General features: G+C 36.8%; 1 protein-coding gene across 19 annotated transcripts in view; it reads left to right on the top strand.

Annotated features, from left to right (window-relative positions):
- The window catches only part of RALGAPA1 (Ral GTPase activating protein catalytic subunit alpha 1), a 131,987-nt gene that overhangs the window by 70,763 nt on the left and 36,131 nt on the right, over positions 1 to 25,093 (top strand). For 18 of the 19 annotated variants that reach the window (XM_038139720.1, XM_038139719.1, XM_038139718.1 and 15 more), the window contains 7 exons: positions 833 to 901; positions 2,154 to 2,288; positions 3,037 to 3,220; positions 10,890 to 11,754; positions 13,170 to 13,241; positions 14,192 to 14,315; positions 15,978 to 16,133. In XM_038139720.1, coding sequence (XP_037995648.1) covers positions 833 to 901; positions 2,154 to 2,288; positions 3,037 to 3,220; positions 10,890 to 11,754; positions 13,170 to 13,241; positions 14,192 to 14,315; positions 15,978 to 16,133 — 1,605 coding nt within the window. The remainder of the gene's footprint in view (positions 1 to 832; positions 902 to 2,153; positions 2,289 to 3,036; positions 3,221 to 10,889; positions 11,755 to 13,169; positions 13,242 to 14,191; positions 14,316 to 15,977; positions 16,134 to 25,093) is intronic. The other variant, XM_038139724.1, reaches the window with a different exon arrangement.

Raw genomic sequence — 25,093 nt, 5'->3', positions numbered from 1 at the left:
CATTATCTTACTTAATACTAGCAATAGGGAATTGCAGCACACTTAACTTCCTGACTGCAGTATTGACATGTTATGTATCTATATCATGCCTGTTTTTTCTCAGAAAAAAAGTGTCATGACATTGTTGTCAGTAAAGTAAATTTTTTTTCTTAATATTAGATATCTTCAAGCATGTTTATTGAAGTTCAGGAAGAAAATGATTGCTTAAAATACGGATCTACAACTGCATTTTGCATATCTATGAAAGAGTTTCCGTATAAAGCAAAAATAGTATTTTGAATTCGCTTCCCATAACACGGAGGTAGACTATGGCCTCTGTGAGTCTGAGCCACAGAGGAAAGACAGAGGACTCCCAGGTTCTTTTCATGTGAAAGTTTCATAGGAGATACAGCAAGCATTTCTGCACTCCTCTGGAGACATATTTTTGATTAAATAGACACAGGGTGTATATAAATTCTAGTAGTTCTAAGAAAAAATGTAGCTCAGATAGCACCATACACAAACCAGCACCCGATTTCTTCCCACATCGTAGAAGTGTGTTGAGTCATGTTCTTTTTATGCCTGAATATTTGAGGTAGCTGTGTAATTTCATTGTCCTTAATGCACCTACGTCAGTCAAACAGAAGATAACTCCTTCAATGTATTCTGCAAAACTCAATTAAAAGTGTTTTTATTAAAACTAATTGTCAAGGAATACTGTAACTTGTCTCAAAATAATTGTAATAGAATTTAACCATGAATCTAGTATCATGTTAGTTTTACCTGTTTAAAAAATATTTTAAACTTAAATATTCAGGTTCTATTTTAAAAGAAATATGGTATATTTCCCCAGATTCTGATAGCAACTATTACACATCTGCTACCCAGTACAGAAGCTTCCTCTTATGAGCAGGACAAGAGGGTAGGTGTTTTTCATTTCTAGTACTTTCTGCCTCCTGAAAGCTATGTCTCTTCTGAATTAGCTTTGCTGTGGGGCTCATTAGGTCATTCAAATTTGGGCACTCTGGTGCAGTTGTTGCTGACAGCTCCATCATTCTGGGCTACCATTCCCACAAGGAGCTGGAGTTCATCTGTTGTTCATTTTGGTCTTCAGAGCTCTGTTTCATCTTCTGTCTGTGTTTGCAAGAAGTCAGGGGCTGTTGTAGTCTACACTCATATGCCAAGCTACCCACTTTTCCACTTGAGGATGCTTTCCATAATTGACCAAATTTCCCCATGAACTACTGTCAATCATTGTACATGAAATATCAAATTAAAAATTGTCTTACCTATTTTGACAAATGTAGTCCTAATGGGTTTCTAAAAATCTGTTAAAATAAAAAGACTCAGTGCCCTTCATCATTAGGTTTATTATGCTTTTGAAGGACAAACTTGGAATGCATTATGTGAAATGAGTAAATTAGGTAAATTGATTATTTTAAAGACTTCTATTTACCTCGAGAAATATTTTAGAGAATCTTGCAGGTATTTATCTGAGTTGTCTTCTCTTCCACAGCTGAGTTTTAAAAACCAAAACCATTTATTTGGTCTGTAAGTTATTGATGATTTGGTGTGGATTTGTGTCTTAATTTAATTCTGTTTCAGAGTCTTTCAAAACATCCCAAGAGGGAGTTGATTCTTTTGCTAACTGAGTAACCTACAATACAGAAAGCAGTTGGATTTCTTTCAGATGATAAAATATAATATGGTGCTGCATAACATTATTGATACGTTGTAAAGGACATTATGTGTTATTTATAAAGTACTAAATACAGGTGTATCAGTTCCATTTTGAGTAATTCTTGATTCACTTTACTGTGAAATGTATGTGCAAAATGGTGCATCAGCCTTAATTTGGACCTGTATTATCTGTCTTTTTAAAAACAACACCCTACAAATCAATTTTGAAAACTCTGGGTATCCTCTTAAGTATAGTATCTGCTCACAGTCGTAGCCTGTGTCGAATGGATGGTCATTGTTAAATACCTCAGTAGCCGAAGTTGTTACTGGTGCCATAGGTTTTGAAGGTACAGTGGTTAACAAGTGGGACCTGCCATTACTGCAGGAGGTTGACTTTACTGAATTGAAAAAGGAGGCAAAACAGAGAAATAAAATAAAGGTATAAATATGAAGTAGCAGGTGCTAGGATTTGTAATGGAAAGTGTTTTTTCCAGTTGGTGGTTTCTTTACTTCTGTGCTTATTGGATTGGATAATGGCCTTGCCATTGAAGACTTTGCTGCAGCCTCTTCACACTACAGGAGCAGAAAATGATAAGACTGAAAGATCCGTTCTTAATTGTATATATAAGGTACATGTTTCTTTGCTCACTTGTTAAGAATTTCTATGTACGGAGGTAGTGTCAGTTTCCATAGAAATGAAGGCAAAAGTTTTCTGTAAGCTGACCTCCATTCTACTCCTGAAATATAGGGGTAAATAGGAGAAATATTGCTGGCTCAGTTCTTGTATGTTTCACTGCATCAACTTGACCTTTGGTATATTTGGAATAGTAGATTTTGGTTTACATTTTGGATGGTTAACTAAGCCTTTTTTTTGTGTGTCAGATAGATTGCAGAGCTTGTATTGTAGACGACTAACTGTACATTTAATACAAAAGGATGTAAATTTGATATATGAAGCAATTTCATTTAGCAACGAGAAAAGCAAAAAGCACTAAGTTACAATTACTGTCTTCAGGAACACGGAAGAAAGGGGTTTTTATCCTTTTTGCAAGGGAAGGGGATTAGAACCTCAAGCAGCTTAGACCTAGTATATGTGATTAAAGAAGATAGGAGATCTAAAAATAAGGGTAGCTTAATGATTGTTTTGTGAGTTTTGTTTCGTTATTGTTAAATTCCACTTTGCTGGTAATAATTTTCTTTGCAGACCAGAGTTTGTTTCTGTAAACATTAGGCATCTAAAATTTTCCAACATTTCATCATGCTTGCCTTCTAACAAACAGATTCTTAAAATGCAAATAAAATTAAACTTCATTTCTTATAAAACTATAAAGTATAAATTTCAGTAGTTAATGTAATGAAATTCTGGTTTCATTCTAGGTTCTGCATGGATGTGTCTATGGGTCTCAGTGTTTTAGCAACCCAAAATATTTTCCTCTAAGCCTTTCTGATCTGGCATGTATGGATTATGATCCTTTTATGCATTTAGAGAGCTTAAAGGAACCAGAACCACTGCATTCTCCAGACTCAGAGAGGTCTTCTAAACTTCAGCCAGTCACTGAAGGTTTGTCTAATTGCCTAAATACATTTTCTTTCAAAAAAAATTTGTCTGGGTTTTCAGTATTTAAGTGTTGGTCTACGGCACAGGTTTTCAGCTATATGTAGACACTAGGTAAGAACCATTAGTATGGAATGAGCAAATGTAATTTTGAGCAATTACCATTTGATTAACTGAAATAAGTATGTTCTGAACAACACCAAGATCGATAGGATATGGATTCTTCTGTGCTCTCTGTATCAGCAGAAGCGTTGAGTACTGCAACATGGATAAATGTTGCTTTTCATTTTACCTTCAGTAAATTAATTTGATTTTTCCTTAATTTGCTCCTTTTTCTGGGAGAATTTTACATTTTTGTTCCTGTTTGATATTGAAGTATTGAATGCTTTCCATGAATTTTTTTAGCCTATCATAATTTTTTGTTGATCTGTTTTTACACTGCTTAAAACCACAGATTTTTTAAAAAGAGAAAAATTTTCTCTCATCTGATTAGAACCTTAGGAGACATGGGAATTAACATTTTCTTTATAATTCAAAAATAAAGAATCAAGAATCTAAGCTACAGAGGACTATCATGTATTATGCAGTGTGTCTAGTAAATATCAAATGGCTACATAGGGAAGAAAATTTTAAAAGATGAGATTAAGATATGAACAACTCTGTGTAGTGCTATTCTGCCTCTGTATTAAGTTGTTCCATTTAGGCTTTTTTAAGGGTATTAAGAACCAGATAAATGCAGCAGTTCTTTGTAGCAGCTGTGTGCTAACAGCAGGTGATTTTGTGGTCTGTAGTGACTACGTGCTGTTTTTTATGTAGAGAAAATGGCTAATCATTGTGCCCTTGTCTAAGGCATGCTTCATCATCCTCAAGTACTTTTTTGGCCAAAGAATTCTAAACATAGAGCTGTCCCCTAATAAGCTCAGTATTGGATTGAACAAGTCTGATCTGAGAACTGCTGGCAGGAGGAGCTGTAATTATTAAATTTACTGAAGAATGAAGCAAGGTACTATAGTTGGCTTTTCGTCAAATGGCTGTGGCCTTATTAGTAAAAAGTAATCATCTGCAGGGTCAGAATAAAAGAGGCTTCGAAGGATTCATTCTGTCCTAATTACAGTCTCACCTATACATATTATGTAAAGCTAATATTTAAAGCATTTGCCAAAATTTACTTCCACTGCATGTTCTATTACAGTGTAGTGAATTGTAGTTGCTTTTTATGCCTGGCATCTTTTGTATTCTATAATAATCTGTAATTATGGGTTAGAAGCAAATGCTGTGTGGCTTTTTTAATTTGACAATCTGAAAAGACAACCCTGAATAGATTTCTCTTTAAATGAATACAGTTGCACAAAGCCTTAGCATCAATATCTTCATTTTGCATTTCCAACCATGGTCTTTTCTTTTATGATTTCTTGTTAAATTTCTTAATAAAAGTAATTTCAGATGTTCCTTTTATCTCTCTAGATAAATTAAGTTTCAGGGCTCTGGAATTGTAAGTTAGACTGTGAAATTTAATTGGCAGACTACAGCATTATAATGCAACCGTGGTTCTGCAACCTTGGCACTTCTAGTCCCCATTGGCAGGCAGAGAATAAAATTAGCAGTGCTTGACCAGTTGCACAGCATCTGTTCTCCCTGGCATTGTTGGAAGAGTGAGAGGAGTAAAACTAGTGGATAACAACCAATCTGGGTCTCTGTCAAGACCGAGGGTCAATTAGTACAAGCTAGTAGCAGAACAGAATGCCAATGGGTCAGCATCTTTTAGTAGAGTAAAAGTATCTTTTAGTATCTTTCTTGAAGGAATGGAAATGAGCAGGGCAGAAGTTACAGGGAATTCAGGAAAGTTCTACAAAAACAGGGTGGGAATTGCGAGACTCTTTCCTTAGGTCACAAGCAAAGCTGAAAGTGCTGAAATGACAGAATTCTTAAGACAGGGTGCTTTAATGTGACTGACTTACCCTGTTATGCCTCTAATGTTCAAGGTCAGATCCATCACAAGTTTTGTGGATACTTGGCCACAGCATAATGTGGTATGAGACCAAGAAGATACAGGACTTGGAGTGATACAGCTGTGTAGTGGAGACAGGATCTACTGAGAGGTGTGGAGCAAGCCATGCAATAAACAGCAGTACAAAGATTTCTTAAATCCTGTGGGAACAGGCATATGTCAAGAGAGAAGATGATTATTGACTTCTCTTTTTCAGTAACTTTACATGTTCTGTCACTCACAAGGAAGCTCTTAACCTAGGATTATCTGTAAACTTGTCTTTGTTCTTCTTTCTGTAGCTGGTAAAGTGGTACATTTTAATATGAGATACACAAAGAATAACTTTTAAATTAGGTCTTAAGTATATTAAACTGTTACATTTGAACCAGAATGAACTTTTAGCAGCTGTCAGTAAGGACACCAGTAGGAAGCTTTTATTGCATCATCAGAACTTGCTGGCAGCAAGTCTGTGATGCTTTCATACATCTGAAGAATCCCTAGGTTTGTCAATGTGAAGGCTGATGAACTGTTCCTCTAGTTAGTGTTGACAACAACCTACTCTAGCTACAGTACAGGCATACAAATGGTGATGGTGGTGGTTTGACCCTGGCTGGATGCCAGCTGCCCACCAGAGCTGCTCCATTATTCTCCTCCTCATCTATGCAGGGGAGAGGAATATAAGGAATATAATATATAAGGAAAGGCTCATGAGTTGAGATAAAGACAGGAAGAGATCACTCACCAATCACTGTCATGGGCAAAATAGATTTGACTTAGGGAAATTAGTTGAATTTATTACCAAGCAAATCAGGATAGGATAATGAGAAATAAGACCAAGTCTTCAAAATATCATACCCCTACCCCTCCCTCTTTCTTGGCCTTAACTTCCTTGGATATCTGTACATCCTCCTTGCCCCCAGTGTTGCAGGGGGATGAGGGTTGGGGGACTGCAGTCACTTCACCACACATTGTCTCTGCTGCTCCTTCCTCCATGGGGGAAGTCCTCATGCTCTTCCCCTGCTCCAGCATGGGGGTCCTCACACAGGAGACTTGTACAACACCAGTCCTTCCCACAAGCTGCAGTTCTTCGTGAATGCTCTACTGTGGGTCCCCTTCATATGCCTCAGTCCTGTAGGCTCCAGCATGGGTCCTCCGTTGGGTCACAAGTCCTCCTATCAAGCCTGCTCCAGCATGGGCTCCTCTCTCCACAGCACCACAGTTCCTGCCAGAAGCCTGGTACAGAGTGGGCTTTCCACAGGATCACAGCCTCCTTTGGGCATCCTCCTGCTTCAGCATGGGGTCCCAGGGGCTGCAGGTGGATATCTGTTCCATCATGAACCCCCAGTGGCTGCAGGGGCACACCCTGTCTCGCCCTGGTCTGCACCAGAGGCTGCAGGGAATCTAGGCTCTGGTGCCTGGATCACCTCCTGCCTCTCCTTCTTCACTCACCTTGGTGTCTGCAGAATTGTTGCTTTCACATATTCTTGCTCTGCTCTTTTCTGTCTGCAATTTCCTTTTGCCCAATTTTTTTTTTTTCCTTCTTAACTCTGTTATTCCATAGGCATTACTTCCTTCGCTGATCAGCTCGGTCCGGCTTGGAGCTGGCTGACGTTGTCTTCATCAGACACGGGAGACTTCTAGCAGCTTTTCAGAGAAGCCCCCCTGTAACTCCCACACTACCAAAACCATGCCACACAAACTCACTGTTCTAATTACTGCACCTAACTAGCCAGCTTTGGTGTTCCTAAGCCAGCCTGGACTGCATAGTGCCCCAAACTGCTAACTTACTTCTGAAATTCTGTTTCATTTCAGGACCATGAACATACATGACAGAGAAGTATTTTTTTTTTTTTTGCTATTATAGACAAAAACATTTTGAAAGCTGGTCTTCATAGATCACAAATCTGTTAGAGGTAGTTGTGATTGGAAGGTTCTAGTAAGCTTACATGGATACAGTGGTCTATCAGGTATTGATTTGATTGATTTTTACCCAATTATTCTTATTTCGCCAGACATATGTTAAACTCTTTTGCATACATTGATCTTTTTTTCTAATATTTTTAAATTTCTAAAGAAAAAGTCTTCCCTGCCTGATGTCTAGTCTTAGTTTTTGTTTAAAAAGTAGAAATATGAAGTACTTTTCATATAAGGCTTTGCTGTTTGCCATTTTACTGACAGGACACAAAATGCACACTTTAAAAAAAAACTTTGTACATAGTGCATCTGGATTAACACAGTTTGTGTTTTGTGGGGAATATTCTAGAGATGGTTCTCTGTTACTGCATGTCTGTATTGCTGAAGTTAACAATTAGAAAGGAATGAGACTTGCTTAAACTAAGGTAAAATACATGAAACTAAGCTAAGAGGGGACTCTCTTAGACTGCCACTAAACATAATAAAAGAAAAATAAGTGCTTTTAGAGAGTGATTCATCCCATTGAATTTGAGATTAATCAGTCTGTACAGGTCATCGTTCTTTAGACAGTTAAAATGATAAGGAGAGTTATATTCCCTCTTCAGTCAATATTTTCTATTTCTACTACATAACCATAGTAGCTTAAAACTTTTCAGCCAAAGTTGAATTAAAACGTTAATAGCACATCTTAAGGAATCCTTCATTCATGCCACAGATACAAATCAGTAGTGATGGACCTTCAGCCTTTCCACAAAAGAGGTAATTTCAGGACTGAGAAAAATAAATAGTACAACATGTTTCTTGTAAATTACCCAATGATCATGTACATATTTAAATTGCATTGCCCAAGCCAGAGGCAGTACCATTGTGAAGAAAGCAGCAATGTGTTCTCTCAGGAAGACAGGTCAACAAAGCAGTGAGCTGGACTGCCTTAATGTGTAAAATATTACTTAGTTTGTAGAATTTGTGGTAAAGCCATGATGGCTTGCATTATTACATATTTTCATTTGCCCTCCAGAAACAAGGAGCATGATTTAGATATTCATTTTAAGGTTTTAATATGTTGAATGTCCAGTTATTCCTGATTGAAGAGGTGTGCTTCTAGGAATAAATTAAGTTGAAAAATTAATTTAAATTTTTTATCATTTCAAAATGCATTACTAGGCTTGGGATTTTTCCTTTTTTTATTCCTGTGGAAACCATAATCAAAATCTGATTTTCTGTGTGGCAAAAATGTTTCAAGATTACTTTATTTTATTTTAACATAGACTCTAATCTTAGAGTCTACTTTTCAGTATACTTCTCTTGATACTGCTAATTTAAGTTTTCTGTGTCATTTTTAGATCAACAGCACTGTATTCTGAGAAGACTCAGATGTAGTGTTCAAATTTTATAAAAGAAAAGAAAATAAAAGAAACAATGTCAGATCTATGATTTTAATTCAAGTGCAAAGTTTTCAGGGCAAGGCTGTATTAGAACTGAGAATGGATCTTCCAAATTTAAATTAATTGTTGCCCTCTTTATCTCCCTTTCTTTTCCATGTGTCCCTTAGGCTGCTACGGGAGTAAATTCACACACACAGGCACAAAACAACCGTGGTCAGTTTGAGATCTTCAGGGTTTGGCACACCATAATTATAGTAATAACATATGCTAGAAGATCCTTATTTCTTCAGATTTCCCAGAAGAACTTAACAGGGGGCATTTAACCTTTATAGAGTGGGACTTGTGTGTTTCTGCTCCTGGGAACCTGAGAAAAGTATTACCTTATTTATCTCTGTCGTGGCAAGTGCTAAATACTTGGTATAAATATCCTGGTAAAGATGGGCCACCCTCTACATTGTCCAGGTGCTAGTCAATAATGTGCTGATAAATGATTCTCCAAGCGCCCAGTTTATTTTCTCTTTGTTTTGTATAAAATCTGCTTCCAGTTCCTTCTTACGTTTCAGCAGATGGCACTATAACTTAATTTCCTTGTATGCTTCCAGTATCTGGACACGTAATTCAGCATCGCTGAATGTTTTTGTATTTGTAAATTTTAAACCTCAAGAAGTCTATACATGATAAAAATATAATCTCTAATTTGCTTGTATTAATTCTCAAGGCATTAATTCATTAAAATACTTGAGTGGATATGAGTTTTAGAATTGTATAAATGTTACATTGATTTTGCCAGCTATTAACTGGATGAAATGTTTCTCTATTTGCAGTTCAGATGTAGTGCTTCCTAAAGGAAGAGAATAGCCAGAATCCCAAACATCTCCTACATGCTGTACCCAAACCTTTTGGGGGGGAAAAAAAAGGCAAATACATACTACCTGTTTGTTTTTGCAGTTGCTGAATGCATCCATCTTCAGAAACTGAAGATCTATAATGGCAGTCAGTACACATGACAAATTTGCCTTTATTTTTCCAGTTAAACCAATTAAGACATCTGAAACTGAGAAATGTGTTTATTAAACATTAGGTTTTGCAGCTTATGAATATCCAACATAAAGGGAGATGAATTCATTATACTTTACTTCTGTGCCCAAGAGGTTCTATATTGTCAGTAAATACTGAATGAAAAAGTAACATCATTCAGAACATTCTGGTTTGATGGATTTTGGTGAGAAAGAAGATGGGAAGCGTTTGCAACACTTTTCAATTTGTAATGTAATTTTAAATACATGATGTAATCCTGAGGAGTAGAGTTTTTTAATCTTCCCTTTGTAAATCCCAAATTCAGGGCATCCATGCCAAGTTACAAGAGCAAGGACACAGAAAACAAGTACTTTGCCATTTTGGTCTTGTTTCCTCTTCCACCAGTCTTATTCTGCAGTGTAGTATTTTTGTGTATGGGCTCTTCAGTGGGTCCCCTGAACCAGTTGGCAGTTCTCTGCCTTAGAGAATCACTTTGTCTGGCTCATGTATTCATGTAGAGTGGACTTGATAAGAATAATTCAAAAACAATATAGTGCTGTGTTAGCAGGGTGTGATATAAACATGAAAAATACTTTTTTTGAATTTAGATGACATAACATGCAAGTGGAAGGCGTGCAGCAAAGAAGGAGGTGGCAAAAACCATATTGAAATACCAGTGCATCTCACAGGATGAATATCACATAGGATGGGCACAATTAACTTTTCTTTCTCCCTCCCAAGGTTTTCTCACCTTATGCTTCTTAAAATGCAGTTGTGGCATGAGATTTCATTTTTTAAAATTTTGATTATGTTAGATCATGTTCAATGTAGACAGCCTGCTCTTTGATTCTGTACTTTAAAATTATCTAGTGCTATTCTCAAGCTGACCTACAGCTATATGCTCCCCAGGGAAATTAAGATGGATTAGACCTTTTGTGCATCTATCTTCCTTTGTATTTCTCAGTGTAATGATGTGTATAAATATAAAAATACACTGCAGTTGGAATGGACATCTTGCAGCACAGTTATGATCTCTACTTCAACAGCAATTCAAGATTTATTTTTACTAGATAAGAAATTGTGTATTTTAGAAGAATAGTGCTGATAACAAAGCTGTGGCAAAGGAAGTATAATCTGTAGACATAGACATAGCTGTAAAATAATGGAGATGCTTCTTTAACTCTTTTAGGATTTTTCACGCTGTTTATATACAAGACCAATGGTCACTAACATACATATTTTTCTGTTACTGAGTTGCATGTGTCCACAGCTTGCAGCGCTCATTCTCTCAGGAAGAGACCAAAAGAAACACATAAACCTCAGTGTTGTTTTTTGAACTCCTCTTTTAAAACCAGTGCTCTTTCTCTTGCAGTGAAAACTCACATGCAACAAGGGTTAATTTCTGTTGCTGCTCGTACTGTGATAACACATCTAGTCAACCACTTAGGCCACTATCCTATGAGCGGAGGTCCTGCTATGCTGACCAGTCAAGTGTGTGAAAACAATGACAATCCATACAGTGAAAGTCCTGAGCTTTCTCCTGAACTTTTTGAGAACCCAAATCTTCAATTCTTTGTATTAAACAATACTTCCCTGGTGTCTTGCATACAAATCCAAGCAGAAGACGACATGCCTGGGGGAGGACTGTCAGCTGGACTTGCATCAGCTAATTCGAATGTTAGAATTATAGTGCGTGATCTGTCCGGCAAATACTCGTGGGATTCGGCCATTTTGTATGGACCGTCATCTTTATGTGGATCTTCACAACAAACATCTTTTGCACTTTCATTATCTCAGCAAGATAAACCAGAAGATGTTCTTTCATCTTTTGAGCATGTAGAGGATGTATCTGCAAGAGATGGAATAACACTCCAAGTTAAAAGGAAATTTAGAGACACTGTACCAACATGGGATACAATTAGGGATGAAGAAGATGCTCTTGATGAGCTGCTGCAGTATTTAGGTGTTACAAGCCCTGAATGCTTACAGAGAACTGGTGTTTCACTCAACATCCCTGCTCCTCAACCAGTCTGCATCTCAGAAAAGCAGGAGAACGATGTCATCAATGCAATTCTGAAACAGCACACAGAAGAGAGAGAGTTTGTTGAAAAGCATTTCAATGATGTAAATATGAGGGCTATGGAGCAGGATGAGCCAACCTCACAAAAGCCACAGTCAGCATTTTACTACTGTAGATTACTTCTCAGTATACTAGGAATGAATTCATGGGATAAAAGGTAAAACTACTCATATTTTAAAAACTTTTTTTAAGGAACTGTGCTGTTCTTACCGTGATAATAGAGTTTCTTAAACCAAAAGTATTCCAAGCCAGCTAACAAAAGAGAGGGGATGCGCATCGAAGACCTAAATGGCAGCTTTCTTCTGCTTTTCAGCCTGTCATTTAGAGAGACAGAAAGGAGGAATCTGTTGCATTTATTGTGATTCATAGTCTTTCCTTAGAAAGTGTTGTAAGGCAAATTGAAGGAATCATGTGTTTTCTTTGCTTCCCATGTAAGTTGCTGCAAAAATCATTACCTTTCAATGTCAGAAAAATACTCGGAAAGTGTCATATTCTCACCTATTGTGTCGCTGGACAGTGTCCTGCTGCTTTGTCTGCTAAAAGCATGTTCGCATGCAGCCTCAAAGCCTTGCATGTGTATTAGCTAATGAGAAAGATGTGTCCCCTGCTGTTTATTTCAACATTGGCTGTGCTTGAGTACTGTTTGCATATTGTTTAAAACAGGAGAGAACCATGTTCAGTTACAGAAGTAATGTCTCTTAACGTTATTATTTTTGTGTGGGTATGGTTAAGTGCATGTCTGCATATACATAGGAATATGTACAAATATGACAAATATTAGCTATGACAAATATTAGCATCCTAGAATTTATGGGTCTTTTTGAAATCTTCTTCTGCCACTGGTTTCAAGTTCCATATTAGAATCATTGATATATTTTCCTACTACGAAGGGAAATGGATATTCACTAAAACAAAAATAATCTGTGTCACTGAGGTAACACTGGAATCAGACAAAATGTTGGTGTTACAACCCTTCTTATTTGGGTCTTTAATTCCTCAAGGCAGTCTGGTTTTGAACAGGACTGCTCTTAATTCCACACTGTTTTGTGGGAAACATCTTAAGCACAGTTGAAAAGAAATGAACACTGCCTTTCTCTAACATATTGGTTTTGTTTTTTGTTTAAATTGTTACAGCTGGCTGGGTGATTACTGAGCTAAGTTCTGCTCTGCAGTTCAGGGTAACAGAAGTTCTGTGTTTAATGCACCCACTCCTTGCAACGGTAGACTAATGGGCGTGTCTTTTTTCAGTAAACATATATATTTTATGGTTCTTCTGTAGAGGAGAAATGGATCCCAGTCAGATCCAATGGATTGGCAGAAGAAAGTGGAAAGAAATAAAGGTTATACTCAGGGCTGTAATGAATGCAGATGATTTGCTGGAGTAAGAAAAATTGCTTGTATATTTTTTTTAAGATGTCTTAATTTTTATATGTTAAGAAAGGACTGTTGAAAAGGCAGAAGCATTTGTTAACTGTTCCTGAGTGGACCTGGATATGTTGTTGTACCGTTGTTGTACTGTTCTGTATCCATCAGTGAAGAGGTAGTAAAAGAGTTACAAATTTCTCTATCTAGAAGGAGCTTTCATCTCCTGAAGAAAAATGAGAAGTTACTTCGAGAACTCAGAAATTTGGACTCAAGACAATGGTAAATTCTCTTAATGACTGCCTACTTACTTGTTTTAAGTATGCTTTTACTCAAATGGCTCTAATTGCATAAATGTGAGAGTTGAGCTGACTTTTTAAATAGTTTTTTAAATTATTAATGTATTTTGCTTTGTACTGTAGTTTTTTTCTGTTATACTGAAGTCGTATCAGTTTTATTTGTAGGGTCAAATTCTGCACGTAAAATACCGTGAGATAAACAAATTTCAAAACACCTTATACGCATTTGTGTATGCATAACATTTAATTCTTTTAAAACTTTGATATATCAAAGCCTTTACTTTTTAAGTTATGGTTGATTGTTTAGCTGTTTCAAATGGTCCCAGTATTTGAAAATATGGTCTTCTAGTTAGAATTGTAGCACAGAATTGAAAACTGACTTGTTTTTTGTAGAAGTTGAAACAAAACCCAGTGGAAGTTGGAAAAATGTGAGAAACCATCTCCATTTGTTCCAATGTCTAACAATAACCTGTCAACAGAAAACATTTAAATGATTATGATCTTTGAAAAATATGTAAAGATTCTTCATTCAGTTGGACAAGCTGCATTTTCACAATGTTCTGAAGGTGCTGTTGTTAATGGGCAGTGCAGTGTGGATAATGCCCACATTACAGGTTTTGCCCATGTCAAAAGTCCACCTATTCCATTAGTAATTGGTACAGGCAGCACCACCCAGCATCTTAGAAGTGATCAAAGGGGTAAATGCTGCTAATGTATAGCAAAAATTTCAGGCTCTAGAGAAGATGACACTAGAAAGAACAGAATGAGGACATGAAAATATAAGGGACATCCAAAAAGAAGCCATATAATTGTACTGTAATTCCACTATGCATTTTTTTACACTTTAAAAGCCATGCTCTGTGTGTATTGTTTGCATATTTTCATTTCATATTGGTTAAGGCACTGTCATGCAATGACCTTTCTGTTTTACAGCCGAGAGACACACAAGATTGCAGTGTTTTATGTTGCTGAGGGACAGGAAGATAAACACTCCATTCTTACAAATACTGGGGGAAGTCAAGCCTATGAGGATTTTGTAGCTGGTCTTGGCTGGGAGGTATTTATTAAATGTTTTTATCCTAGTTTCTTTTACAAAGACAATTACCAATATCTTTATATATTACAGGTCTTTGTCTCTTCAGCATTTCTCACAAGTACTGAAATACACAATTTTAAAAATGGGTCTTAGAGAAGAATTCCTGGTTTAGTTTCATTAACATTACTAATCATTTAAATTCAAGCTCCAACAACTGAAGAGAGTCTGTGCAGGCAAAGATAATTCTTTAATGTGCAGTCCTGTACTTGGCTTTCATGGACTGATTAGGAGGCATCTTGATTTCCCTGTAAGCTTGTAAAGTGTTAAGTCCATTGAAGCTTAAGCTTTTCTAAAATTTGGAACTTCAAAAAGTACAGACGAACAGCTTCTCATATACTCTCTTCTTCCTGCCTTCCACTGCAGGCACGTATCAGTTCACACAGTCCACTCTACTTCTCTTCCAGCAGTCAGAAATATTGTGATGTACCCCATTATCTATGTGGGCCTGCAGCTCGTTAGTTACTTGTTCAGTACTGTCATAGGGGGGATTTCCTTTTTTCCATCTTTTTTCAGATGCACAGGATTAATTACCACTGTGCAGTTCAATTTGGCACTATTGCACACAATACAGAAATGGCTTTTGGTCCTGGTTGGCTGCAGGTTTTTTGCTCTTCTTGCAACTTGTGCTCATCAGGAGTGTCCACATGAGTGTCTATCTTATTTGTTCTTTGTATTTCTTTACTGCTTAGGTATAAAAGGACACTACCAGATTAACTGTGTGGATAATGACTCTGACTTTCCCACAGGAACAGAGGAAAACAGCTACAAGTCTGCTGACTTTCATGAACATAGATGTTTATTTCCCACATTCAGGAGGAAAAAAAAAAACAACACTAGTACCATAAAATATCCTTCTTTAGTGGTTTAATTCTCTTAGGCAGTATTAGCTAGTTTAAAGAGTTGCTAGTTTGGATTAATATTCCATAATGAGACAACTAATGTTTTAACATTTTAACATTAAATTCTGCATCTTTTAGTATCAAGAAAACAAATATATCCCATGCAGGCAGAGATTAAATGTATTCACATCTGAAAAACAACTTTTTATAGTCACTGTTTTAAAGGTGAAACAGCACATTTAATATGCTTACTTATTTCAGTGTCAGACTATTTCCCATTGATCTAAGACTTAAAAGCTTCTTTACAAATTATCAGTTAATTTCCTGTGAATTTTTTGTTTATATTCACAGAATGAAAAATTCTTTAAAAATATATGGAATATAATAAATTCCCTGGCTGTTGCACAGAGTTTTTCCAGAGCTCAGGTCAAAGTTGATGTAGTATCAGAGAATTTTAAAAAATTGAGAAAGCACATGTAAGTGACTACACTCAAATGATCAGGGAATAATGCAGTAAATATTATTTACACAAGCTTTCCTTTCTTCTAACCTCATCTTTCCAGTGGCTTCTGTGGTGACTGTGGAATATAGAATGCTAGTGCACTGTAGTTGATTTCCAGTATAGTCAGCAAGTCTGAGCTCTTTTAGAAACCAAGTGTAACTATATTGTTGGGAAAAGGATCTTCACTTTTAAAGTTCAGCTGAAAGTGCATTTTAAAGTATAAAGAGTGTATTTATTACCTGATAAATTTTTTTTGTAAAGTTTCCTGGTCTTTATTTCTAGGTAAATCTCACAAACCATTGTGGTTTTATGGGAGGACTGCAAAAAAACAAAAGCACTGGATTGACCACTCCATATTTTGCTACCTCAACAGTGGAAGTCATGTTCCATGTGTCAACAAGAATGCCTTCTGATTCAGATGACTCTTTAACAAAAAAGGTAGGTATTTCTGGATAAACAGTGTTCTCTTGGTAATAAACCTAGAGAAATTTGAGTCAAAGAAAATCCAGTAACTTAAAAAGAAAATCCAACACAACAACAAAACACCATAAAATATCATAACATCTTTACCTGCTAAGTTGGTATATTGTCTGCCAATTTCTAATTTTACCATACTGGTGATTTTTCCCATCATTGGAATTGTTGGCAAGAACATACAAAAAGTGCAGGAAAGTAGTGGTTGGGGCAGAAAGAAAAAGTATTACATCTGAAGGAAATCTTAGTATTTTTGAAACCTTAGATGCCAATTAAGAAATATGTGGTGAGTGCTTTCTGAGATGACTTTTTATTCACCTAAGGGTAATGTGCAGGTTATTAGCATAATTTTCCCTTGAAAAAAAAAGTTAGAAATATGAAGACAATGTTTATGTAAGATGTACTGTCCTGGAGGAGGCACAGATTCTCAACAGTGATATGATCTCTTATAGCTGCATTAAGAAAAAAAAATGGTTTTCTGTATTGGTATTTTTTTCTTTAGAATTTAATAAATTCCACATTAGTGATAATAAGTTACAGTCTCGAACATGTGTCCTGCTATAAATGAACAATTAGCTGTCTTCAGACTGTCCCCCCATCCTGCATACATACATCTTCAGATGTGCTAATCCATTCACTAGACACGTTAATGAGCACTGGTTGAAGTGTAATATTGGAGGAACTGAAGCTGGTTGACCTCGGCATGGACTTTAATACTTGTAATTAAATTAGATGGTAGACATTTAGTAAAGAGAGAAATAGCCATGCCTCTGGCAAGCTTCAATTATTAATGACTTCTTTTTCTTTGTGTTGAACTTGAAGAAAAAATATTATTGTTCTTGTTATAGACTGACTATGAATTCTAACTTCTCACTGCTCCATCTGAGGTTGGTTTGGTGGGGTTTTTTAATTAAAAATGCTTTTGCTTCTGTGCCTATTATGCTGCTTCCTTTCTGTTCTTTATTTCCTGAAGTAGAGTCAGGGTAATACTAAGGTTGTTAAATGATTTATAGAAGTGGTTATTAGCAAAAATAACTCATTTTAAAATTGCTACCGTTGCTACTGTTTTAGTATAGAATAATGTAGGGGGGCTCTGTTTAAGTTGACGGGCTTCTTTATTTTTTAAACAAAAACCTGGTTTTATAAAACACAGCTTGTAATTAACCTTAAAATGTTTGTTTATAATCTGTTTGAATTAGATCATTACAAAGTGTTGAAAAGGGGGAAGACGGGTGAAAAATAGTTAATAGTGAAAAATAATCAATAGTGAATAATTTGAAAATGCTATGGACTTTAGCTGGACACAGTGGCAAGATTTCATGTCTGTTTCCAGGAGCATGTCATGAATAAGTGTTTTAGGTAGCTCAAAGACTGACCAGCAAAGGCATTGGCAAAAGCAGGTGTAATATTCAAATAAAAGTGTGACACTGTTCATTGGCAAGCTGCCTGCTGCACACTTAAAGCACACAGAGAAAAGTCAGACTAAAACAAAAAATCAATCCATCAGTCTAAAATCAACCAAGTATGGTCTGTGTGGAGGCAGGGGATTAAAAAAGGGTAAGGATGGAAAAGGGTAAGGATGAAAAGCAATAAGGAAGATTGATCCTCCCAATGAGTCACAAGGTTCAGAGTGGATCCCCTTGCCAAACTTAGCCCTAGACTTAAGCAGCAGTTTAGGCTTAAAGCTTTTTCTGGCATGTAAACTTAACAGCACTTAACATCGATAGCTTAATTTAAACAATTTAACAGAAGGTTCTATAGAATTTACTATAGCGCAGCAGTAACTCACTTAGCAGCCTAACTTACTTATAAATATAAAGTACTTAATCTGAGAGCAACATTCATAGTACAGTTACTATAGCACATTTACACTTGCATGCACACATATCTAAAGGAGTATGGATGAGGTATACACATGTAAAAAATTCTCCTTGAATTGAGTGAGCCACTCATGTCAGATGCCTTTGCATCTTCTGAACCGGTGAAAGGGTTGGTCCTTGAGCAGCAGGAGTATCAGCCCAGGCTCCATTGGTGGCATTTGACAGCGATCCTCTGAGTACAGCAAACTTGAGAGTTTGCTGCCTCTGCAGGGTGTCCCACTCAGAGATGGCTGGCTGCAGCCAGGAGAGCTCAAAGGGTCTCACTTCCAGCCACTGTTTATAGGCCTACAAGAGAGTTGAATTTAGTCATAGGAATTTTTCATTCTGTCCACAGTTTGGGTTGGTAACTTTTTTTGAAAGTTTGATTACAACTTTCATTACCAGTTCCACTTGGACTGTTATTCATGCAAGAAAAACAAGCTTCCAAGGTTGTTCATTAAAAAACAGGAGCTCATTCGATAGCATGAGCTCCTGGGACCAGACAGTGTTTCTGATACACTAAAGAGGAGCTTAGCCCATGTGCTGTTTGTCAAGGCCAAGGCCTAACAAGCATTTCTAAGTCCAAGGGGGTAGGGAGGGATACACCACCACAGAGCACCCTGCATCTACATATGGCTGTTCTTGCCAGGCAAGGTTCAGGAGTGGTCCAGTCTTCCTGTGACTCAGCTTGGGAAAATTGTGTCAGCTGGGCTTCTTCACAATTCCAGCTTGCCCCAGGCCTGTTTCTCTCCTGTTTTACCAACAGTCTCACTCCTCAGTGATCTGGAATATTTGAGGTCTGTATGGATTTGTAGAGTGTATCAATAGATTGAGATTGTATTTGTGGCTCAGCTACTGGTTAATTGTTAGATCAAGCTACTTAATTTCTCTGTGGGTTTCTTTTCTGTTCTTCCTCAGTGTGTTGATTTTGTTCCGTTTCAGCATATTTTCCCAAAAACAGAGGCTTGTGAGCCTCTCTCTCTGTTTCTCCTCCCTTCCCTAACAGTTTTTGGCCCATTCCAGTCAAATCTAATAATGTTTAAAAGCTGTTCATTTTGTGTATGTTTAATGATGATATGTTAAGTAGAGGAGAAGGAGTAGGTGAGACTTTCAGTGCTCCTACTCAGCAAGTAAAGACTTAGTGGGAAGAAGTATTAGATATCAAGGACCCAGCAGCAAAGAGGGGTGTTAAGAAATTCATCCTAAACTTGAAAGAAACATTAGCTGAAGTTTACATCTTGGGATAAATCAGCAAGTGCTATCAGGAGACATGAGAAGGAAAACAGTCTTAATTCATTTACTATTTCTGCAGCTACTCATGCTGCTTGGACTGAACATACCAGCAAAAGGATTGTGTTTTATGAAATCAGCTCACACAGACTATCAAAGTTATTTGAGAGCCATGTGAATGCTAACAGTTCTAATTGTTCTGAGTGCATGTACTATTTGTGACCTTCAGAGAAACTTGGGATTTGAGCTTCTCTACAGGTCTTTCATGGGATTTTTTGTCTTGTTTTATTCAATGGGAGAAAAACAAGCAAACTTGCAGGAGTTGTCTTGAAATGGCTGCTGGTTTTTATATTGTAAATGTGCCTAGAGGTACATGATAGGTTCATCTTATAAATGGAAATTAAATTAAATTAAAACAAAACTTCTTCCTGCCAGTTGAGCCACTGTAAAATCACGATTCTGTTGTTTCAGGGGCTAAGCCATTTTAAAACCGATTTTCCATCAGTCTTAGAGGGTAGTAAATTAAACTTTTAGGTGTCTTGGTACCTCTGGAGCATTTGTTTCTGAAGATATGAATTCAAGAACTGATGAAAAACTTCTGATTGTGTAATGGAACTTAAGATTGAAATACATACGTAAAATAACTATTTAATTTTTGCAAATACAAAAGTAAAGGCTTAATGATGATAATGCAATCCATTCTGGGTTTGTTACAATTAAGGGTTAGAGTAAAAAGTATTTACACTAACCTTACAAGAACAAACTTGCAGAGAATATGAGAACTAAATAATATGAAGACTCAGTTCACAGAATGAGAAAGGTTGTAGAGGCACATAAATGAGCTATCACCAGTCTAGTTCCTCCTTCCTTAGAAGAAACTTCCTAAAGGAGTGAAGGCATTGTAAGTGAGAATTTTATATACACAGTATGTAAATAAATAGCAGTAATGTTGTTAGTGATTAGAATACAAATTAATCTTGAGCTTTTGGTATATTACACAATTCTAAGTTGTGCATGACGTGATCCTAACCACATAAAATCGTTACAGCTCCCAGTACTTATGGTTTTTTTATTGTGTTGCTAACACATATTGGGAACTTGAAGGTCGATAGATGTGAACTATTAGTACAGTATTTTTTTGAGTTACAGTTAGATAACATATTGCTAAAAACCCAAACCAAACAAAGTCCCTAACACACCATAGTTATTGAGACTAAGTTTTGTGAAAGATTCATCTAGAAGGTGCATGCACTGTAGACAGTAGTGCTGTTAACATTAAATGGACAAAAGTAGCTGCATAAAGCCATCATTTCATATATCTTGCTCCTTTTGTTCTTTTTGTAATAAACACTTCCATTTTTGAAGAAGAAAAAAGTTGAGGCTAGCTGTTCTATCAGAAGAAAATATAATAGCTTTGTTTCTGCCTCCTTTAGGTAAGTGGGTATTAGAAATTACAGTAATTTTGGCAAGAGTTCAAGGGTTAATGTAACAGATAAATAAAAGGAATTTTCAGTAAATTGAGCCCTGCATTATTTCACTTGTCTTGCCTTTCCAAACCTAACTCATTTAATTTTAAAAAGTAAATACTTAAATTCTTCCTGACAGTGTGCTTTGCTTTTACTATCGTTTATTACTTCAATTATACTTGGTATCACTTAGAACAATCTGCCATTTGGAAATTTCAGTATAGCCTGCAGCTTAGTTTAAAGTCTGGCTGCTATTGTAACATGTACAGCATATGACACTAATGTATCAAAATTAGATTTGATCATCCCTCCTGGTTATATTTATTTCACGTTTCTTTTGTATTCAGTTAACATAAATGTATTAGGAGAGCTGACACATGATGATGGTTATAGAGTAAGAATATTTTAAAGTATTTTGAGTTAAATTTGAAATTTCAGGTAACCTAACAGTCGGTCATTTTTATATATTTGTTCTAATGGAGTAGAGTTTCAAAGCAAGCCTTAAAAAAAATCTGTTTGTCTCTTTTATCTCCTCAGGGCTGTCTTCCCGACAGCTCAGGTTTAAAATGGCTAAAACAGAGCTCTTAATCTCTTTCTCATTGCCACCTTTCCAGATCACCACAGATAACATGACCATTGTGCCTGTCACTTTTGCCCAATAGCCTGAAATCATCTTTAATTTGGTCCACTTTCTGGATTCTTACATTCATTCTGTGCTTACGACTCTTTCCCACCTAACGTTTCTTCCAACATAACCTTTCCATACACACAGTTAAAATTTATTCTCTATATCGTAAACTGTTGTTTTGACTGCTGAACCTTCCTTTCTCTGGTCTTGACACTTTCATTCTTGAAGAATGCTGATACAAACAACATTTTTCTAATCTTTAACACCTTTTTACATTAGTAAAACACCTTCTTTGCATTTGTTTATCTCCATGTTTTGTGTCATGTCTTATGCTTAGATAATGAACTCTCTAGGGCAGTGTGATCTGCATTTAGGGTGTTAGAATACTGGTGTGTAACCTATAATTCCAGGTGTTTCCAGTGTATCACCAGCTCTATAAAGCATAACATTATTTATTACTTTTTATTATTTATATTATTGCAGTGACTTATATCTCTGGTACTAATTTGCACTTTGTTAGGCTTAATGTGATGTGAGCATATAAGAAGTTGTAAATTCAGGAAAACAAGGTCAGGAGATAAGTGTGAGGACAACCGGTGGTGAGTTTTGAATAACCATTAACACAGGATTCAGTCTTGACAGCTGTCCATTCTGTGTGCACCAAATCCCATTCTGTTAGATCACACTGGGACCACACCTTCTTGGGAAATCATGTTTTTGTCTGTCCTCAAGGTTTCAATGAGCAGAGGTAGTTATAGCTCTGTATCTTTGTCCTTCTTGTGTCCAGGGCACTGAATTCTGTGACGCTTCCAATTCAATACAAAGAAATAAAGAATCCAGATTAAAGTTGAAAGAGGTCAGTCTCTGGTTCTCCTGTGGTGTAATAATTACAGTGAATGATGGATTCTCAAAATCTTTGCTGTGCTTGCAGGAGATCTTGGTTGTTCAGCACTGCTGAATTTCAAGGTTCTCAAATGAAAAATTGAGAAGAAATCTTTTTAAAAGGTTTATGCAAAACCTAGCAGATGAAATAAGCCAGAAAAGCTTTTCAAGTCAATTTCAGGTATCAGATCTCTTCCATGAATCAGGTGTTGTTGATGAGTCAAGTTACCACCATTTGTGCTTTTTCAGAAGCTTTTCTTGCTGACCACAGCGAGGACATCTGAAAGAAGCAATAAGGAGCACTGTGTTAGTAATGTCAGAGCTTCTTCTGAAAAAAAACCTTGTTTTCTTGTCTCTTATTTTTGTCAGACATCTGACCACCTATAATAGAAACAAGGTTTTGATCCTGAGTACTTCTTTTTTTGTTATATACCACCATTTATACTTTATACCATCCTCCACCTACTTGCATCCTCTGATTTTGACTCTTAATCCATTGTATGTCACAGAGATGCCATTCTACGGTTTACTCAAACTGGGTCATTGCCAGACCGTTCTTGACAGTAATCATGAGGTGAAATGCATTTGACAGGACTTGGAACTCTGAAATAATCTGATACATTTTCCTTTTCCTCTGAAGAAGTGTCTGCTTTCAGCCTGGAATGTATTCTCACACATATGTATGAGTATTAAGCAAACTTTGAAATTGGAAAGAAAGGTCTCTGATGGGCTTCAGTACACTTGGCATCCAAAAATATGTGTCCCTTGTCAGTAATCCTGCTGAAATAACCACACAGTACACTTTTATCACAGCAAAATCTGTTTCAGTCTGTGAAAACATGCATCAGTAGTGATGCTCCATCTGGGTAGCTTTCATAGAAGTGCAAGAACTTGTATCCTATCTGATTAACTGCAGGTGTCAGGATCAGGTACTCAGGGGCAACCTTTGGCAAATGAAATTCAGAGGCAGTGATGCCCTCAAGAAGCTCAGTATCTAAACTCTCTGTATGTTTTGGATTTTAAAGCTGTTTATTTGGCATTTATACTGTCACCATCACTTGTTTCTAACAGTCTGTGAGTTTATTGTCTGAGTCCAAAGATGGCAAGTAAAGGAGGAAAATTTCTTTTTAGTAAATAGTTTTATCTTGCTGAATTATGAGTGGTGCAGTGTCGTGATGGTGTATCGGCCCCAGTTCTTGCTTTTTGGCAGTTGGTTCAATGAGTTCAGTCCATGCTCCAGATGGCCATCCCTCAATCTAGGATCATGTGGATTTTTTACATTCCACAACACTTCATGTCCAAACTGATTTGCCTCATGCTTTCTCTTTGGCTGGGCAGCCTCATTCTCCCTGAACTTTTCACTTCCTTCTAAGTGCAAGCCTGTCAGTCCCTGATACCTTATCATTGTCATATTTCAACAGCTAGTTTGACTGTCACTTCGCTAAGGAAGCAAAATGGGAATTTTTCTTTTAATCCGAGGTGCAATTCCTCACTGACTTCTCTGGTGATATAGCCAGTTTAAGATGTGACAACCCTGCTTTCCACTCCTGTCACGCTTCAAAAAAAGGTGCCAACAAGTTGTTTTCTTGGGCTATGAGACCAGTACAATGAAATGAGCTGAATTTAAAACAAAAACGTGGCAAATATTTCCCCCCCTCGGATCATGTTTGTGATCCATTTATTATCTCATGCCTGAAGAGAGAAGTTGGTTAACTGTGACCAAAAGAAGAGGAGGCCAAGGATGATGGTTTATTAGACAGCGATACTAGAAGACACTGAAATGAAGCTGAGCCTTGTGTAAACTTAAGAGATTGAACACTGCCCTGATGAAAATCAATGGATGGGGCTGTTCTGGTGCCGCAGTGCAAGGTTTCTTTAATTAATGTTTTGCTGCAAAACTAAAAGGTAAGAAGGAGAAGTTGCTTTTCTGGTGATTTTGGGGGATTGGAGGGTTCTTTGTTGTGTATTTTGGAGTTTATCTTATCAAGTCCTCCAAGCTGTAGCTTACAGAAGACTGTAATGATGCGGAGGTGAGTCTGCTCTCCCAGGAAACAAGAGACAGGACAAGGAAGCAGCCTCAGATTTCACTAGGGGCAGTTTAGGCTGGATATTAGGAACAACTTCACAGAAAGAGTTGTCAAGCCTTGGAACAGGTTACCCAGGGAAGTAGTGGAGTTGTCATCCTTAAAGGTACTTAAAAGATGTATAAAGATGGTACTTAGTGCCATGGATTAGTGATGGACTTGGCAGTGTTAGGTTAACAGATGATCTTGATAATCTTGGAAGTCTTTTCCACCCTAATTGATTCTCTGATTCTAAGGTAGGAGAGGGTCAATTTTGCAATTAATTGCAAAATTTTATGATGTTTGTCATAGTAAAGTGTTATCCAGGGGTCCTTCAGCGCTGTTTGTTGCACATCAGCCATTCATGTTGCTGTCTGTCTTTATTCTAACCTAGTAAAATAAAGCTCAATGTAGTGAATGTTGATATAACCAATTCTTTTGCTGGGTTGGGATTAAGTGTTGGTGCAGGAGTATCCCTAAGTAAGTGTTGTTCAAAATAATTCAGCCATCTACCCAAAATGCAAGAACAACTGGTTTCAAAGGCACCACAGCCATTTTGGAGTAGGTATATGTACAGTCTGGTCCAGACAAACAAATTACTTGTTGAGCATCAAAGAAGAGATAGGGTTATTAAAGTCACTTGTCCTTTGCCCAGTCCAACACTGAAGAAAATCCTTTTTTAAAATAAAAATACAACCCTGTTCTTCAGTCTGATACCATTTAAAGCTAACAGAGAAGAGCAGAGACAACTTCTTTTTATCTTTTTTTTCCCCTTGTTTTGCCTTTTTTTTTTTTT

This window comes from Motacilla alba, chromosome 5 (assembly GCF_015832195.1).
Source record: "Motacilla alba alba isolate MOTALB_02 chromosome 5, Motacilla_alba_V1.0_pri, whole genome shotgun sequence".
NCBI classification, from domain to species: Eukaryota; Metazoa; Chordata; class Aves; order Passeriformes; family Motacillidae; genus Motacilla; species Motacilla alba.
Note: the sequence above shows the minus strand (reverse complement) of the source record. Positions and strands in the feature narration are given on the sequence as shown.